The sequence below is a fragment of the Nuphar pumila genome, chromosome 10 (genome assembly GCF_984573655.1).
Source record: "Nuphar pumila chromosome 10, dmNupPumi1.hap1.1, whole genome shotgun sequence".
Lineage (NCBI taxonomy): Eukaryota > Viridiplantae > Streptophyta > Magnoliopsida > Nymphaeales > Nymphaeaceae > Nuphar > Nuphar pumila.
This window is the reverse complement of record NC_143258.1, coordinates 101,841,256-101,845,460: the sequence shown is the minus strand read 5'-3', so window position 1 is coordinate 101,845,460 and position 4,205 is coordinate 101,841,256. Positions and strand designations below refer to the sequence as shown.

General features: G+C 42.5%; 1 protein-coding gene across 1 annotated transcript; it reads right to left on the bottom strand.

Moving 5' to 3' along the window:
- Positions 1-2,592: 2,592 nt before the first annotated feature.
- Positions 2,593-3,966, bottom strand: LOC149827647 (protein RAE1-like). Its single transcript, XM_090018546.1, has 5 exons — positions 3,910-3,966; positions 3,213-3,299; positions 3,010-3,078; positions 2,770-2,913; positions 2,593-2,652 (listed from the first exon to the last, which is right to left on the bottom strand). The coding sequence occupies exons 1-5, from the start codon at positions 3,964-3,966 to the stop codon at positions 2,593-2,595; spliced, it is 417 nt and encodes a 138-aa protein (XP_089874672.1).
- Positions 3,967-4,205: the final 239 nt, after the last annotated feature.

Genomic DNA, 4,205 nt, shown 5'->3' with positions numbered 1-4,205 from the left:
GTTCAGATCTAAAGGTCACAAAATCCAGATAAGATTCTACCACCGTGTGGCCAGCGGGGTGCTTGTGAAGGTATTGAGATGAAGGCACCAGATCAAACCCCACTGGCACATGGTGTGTATGTAGCTTTTGAAGGTGGGCCACATAAGGCAGGGCGATCATGGGCCCCACACAAGGTTTGCCGCACTAGGGGCGGAAGTCCGTTAAGTGGCTTGGTTCTCGGCGAGGGTTCACTACAAGAAAAATGTTAATTAGTGACGAAAATTTACGACGGATTATTTCCGTCACAAATTTGCGATGAATTAGCTAGAGAAAACTTGGCGTCCCTAAAATTTGAATTAATTGTGGAATTAGCGACAGAAAAATTCTGTCTCAAAATCCGTCGCTAATTAGTGACGGATTCGCGACAAAAAAAAACTGTCTCAAAATCCGTCGCTAATTAGCGACGGATTCACAACAAAAAAAATTTGTCTCAAAATCCATTGCTAATTAAAGATGGATTCGCGACAGAAAAATTGTCTCAAAATCCGTCGCTAATTAGCGACAGAACTTTTCCATCGCTAAGTCATCGCTAATTTATAGTCAAAAATTCATATTGGCTGCCATGTTGGCAATCCATGTGCGGCAGCGTTCTACCAATCAGAGCATAAAGTGTCGTGCACCTCAAACCTATATAAGTACATCACCATCTCCTTGTTCCCTGTCGTCAGTGTCCCAATCGCATAAGGCTGACCCATCATCCTCTCCTCTAGCCAAACCTACGAGCGCAATTGCGCCTACGCCTGGCTGGACTCCAGCCAGACCTGCTGCTGCGTCACCGGCCAGCCCTTCTCCGACGACCGCCCCTCATTTCTCATCCCCAACCTCTCCCTCCGCTCCACCATCCACTGCTTCTGCCAGTCCTCCGGCCTCCCTTCCCTGTCATCCATCCAGATCTCGTCGACAACTTCCTCCACCCCACCTCTGCCCCTCGCTCACCTCCCTGACCCCGTCCCTCCGCGCCTTCGGTGCCGCCCATCGAAGCCTGACTTGTCCACTCCACCACCAACTTCGGCCCCAATAACGACCCTGTCTTGGCCTTCCCTCTCCCCAAGGACCTACCACCTCTTGCCCAATTGGAGCTGCTAGCATATCTTCTGCCTCCACACGAGGTAGTGCCACCCCGTCTCGGTTAGCAGAGAAGCTCCTGAGCCCCGATGAGGCGGAGCAGGAGAAGGCCGTGTGGGATCTTCGACAGCTCATGCAGAAGGACCCCTCCTGTCGGCCAGGGCTCGTGGCCAATGAGGGCCTCCTCAGGGTCGTGCTCGCGATAGCGACAGAATTTAGCAACGGATACATATTCGTCGTTAAATTTTCGCGACGGATTAGCGACGGATATGTATCTGTCACAAAACCAAATCAATGCTTATTTAGCGACGGACTCCTGACGGATCATGGCATTCGCTAATCTATCGCAAATTAGCGACGGAAGTAGTGGCAAATTAGTTCTATCGCTAATTAGCGACCAAGAAATTGTGACGGATGCTATCCATCACTAAACTTTTTAGCAAAAATGTGGATTAGTGACGTACGCTTTTCATCGCTAATCCGTCGCTAAAGTGTTTTAGCGACGGATAACGTCTGTCACAATTTTTCGGTTGCTAATTAGCGACAAAATGGATCGGTTGCTAATTAGCGACAGAATGGATCTGTCGCTAATTTGCGACGGATTAGCGACGACCATGATCCATTGCGAGTCCGTCGCAAATTAAGTACGAATTTGGTTTTGCGACGGAATGTAATCCGTTGCTAAAATAGCAACACATTAGCGACAGATTACATTCCGTCGCAAAACTATATATTAGAGACGAATAATATATGTCGCTAATCCGTAGCAAAATTTAAAAAAAAATTAAAAAAAAAATAAAAAAAAAAAATTGTTTTGGATATATATCGGTCTTAGCATCAGATTCAGGTATGTCTTGGATCCTGTTTGGCATTTATTTGGTTTTAAGTGAATAATGGGGCCATCATCTCTATGAAAAAAGTGCAAAACTCAAAGCATCAATTTTTTCTATATTCCACACAAATTCTAAAGGCTACCTTATGAAGAAGCTGCTCCTGAAGGATGTGATTGTCTGTTGATTTAATCTGCATAAGGTTGAATCGTTATACACTACAGTGGCATCCCAAAAAGAGAGAAATTTAAGAAAAGTCAAACCAACATATGTAAAGGGAAAGTATATCTGATGACAGTAGCCTGCATTGACAGATGCTCCGGATAGAATGATAACAATTAACCTTACCAAATTCCCCCATTATGCTACTTCAGAAATAAGACCAAGTTTTAGCAACCAAGAAATGAAAACAACAGAATAGGTCCAATAGGAGACTACCTCCAACTCATAGGCCTTCTCGTTGCATTGAGCCATTAATCTTGTAACAGCCTGCTCCATAAGTATCTAAAAATCAACTTATGATGTACAGAAAGTGGGAAAAAAGCAACCACTTCAGCCATGTAGACACATACAAACAGACCACCACTTGAGCAATACCTGTTGCATGTCCACCAGTGACACATTTGACATTGATGCCTCACCAGTTTCAACAATACGCTACTCAAGAATCCTCATTTGCTTATGTTTCTCCTGGATTTCACCTTCCAACTTTTGTATCTGTAATTTTTAATAATCCATGTAGATGTTGTCAACATTATGAAAAAACAGTAGACTAGGGACAGAAGAGTGCACTAGTTTTCATGAGAAATGACCTCTAACAACTAGCCAGCCCACCCAGACAAGGTAAATCAAGTGGTAGGTGTCATCATATATAATTGATACAATAGAGGGGACCCCTTCAGTCCACATTTTGGCTTGCTTATCACAGCTTGCTGAAAACACAGTGGTCCCATCATCTTTCCAAGCTGAACAAAGAACCTATCATGAAGGCCAAAAACTATTAAGATAACGCTCATTCTTATAAATGCAAAATTTGCAACACCCAATCAACTAAATTCCTTAAGAGTAACATACCGGATGATCATGTGAGATTGATGCTTTTGGCACACTACCTCCACTCGTGTTTACCTCCCAACATCTTACCTGGTAAATTTTCATTGCTAACCCAAAGCATTAAAAAAAATTGAACATCATAACATAATGTGCAAAAGAAGACATCAATGGTTCAACCAGTTATGAAACAAAAAGAGGGAGAAAAAAAGAAAAAAGAAAAACACCTGGTTGTCCCAAGAGGTAGCAACAAGGAAATTGCATTTAGGACTGAAGCTAAGGCTGGAAACACCATCTGTTGGGGGCTGCACTACCTGAAACAGAAAGAAGATACTGATCTAAAAAAAACACAGTTCTGGATAAATGAACTTTCAGCATATGTCGCGATAATTTGACTGGAAGTCACAGGAACTTTGACAACAAGCCTTTAGCGTCCTTCCAGTGATAATTTGTTTGGAACACAGGCTGTTTTCCAAATCTAAAAAGTACAAACAAGGAAGCCACAAACAGGATTTTGACCAAGTATTTATGGAGCCTGCCTCTCCAGTATCCAGTCATCACCAACCAACTCGAAAATCATAAAGAACATTAGTTAATAAGTGTATCATGTTCATTATGTACTTCATAAAACACTCTCATATTCCTTCTTTTGTTAGGTTTTAACAGGCTTCGAAGAAAATTGCAACCCTGCATCCCTTCTAAATCCAGAAAAGACCCATTCCCAATATCGTATAATGTCTCTATTCGTCAAACCCTGAACCCTATTGCAATCTTCGAACTACATTGTCTTTCCTCTGGTACTTTTCCATAAAAAAACAGTGCTAAGTAAAAGATGAAATTCACAGAATAATACAAACAACAACAACAACTACTACGCCTTCATCCCAAAACAGAATAATACAAAGAGCGAGAGAAATCTCTTACCTCGAACAACTTGTTTGGATTGACCGGGTTATTACCCGTACTCAAACCGGCAGACATCCCCGCTAATCTCCCACTCTCCCAATCAAATCAGAAAACCTAAACAAAAACAAGAGAAACCACAATTCATACGAAATTCAACCTAAAAATCAAAATATGCAAAACCAAAAGAGAGAAAAAAAGGATTAGAGAAATCATAAGGCCCAAAACATGCAAGAAATCAGGTTAAACATGCGAGCTACTGGACAGAAGGGGTCCCCTCTGAACGAACAAGTTGGTGTTCTGGCTGGCCGGCATGG

Coding starts and splice junctions, on each gene's coding strand:
- LOC149827647 (XM_090018546.1), bottom strand. CDS start 3,966: ATGTCTGCCGGTTTGAGTACGGGTAATAACCCGGTCAATCCAAACAAG. Junction 3,079..3,212: donor CTACCTCTTGGGACAACCAG/GTGTTTTTCTTT, acceptor AAAATTTACCAG/GTAAGATGTTGGGAGGTAAA. Junction 2,653..2,769: donor ACTTGATTTACCTTGTCTGG/GTGGGCTGGCTA, acceptor TAAAAATTACAG/ATACAAAAGTTGGAAGGTGA.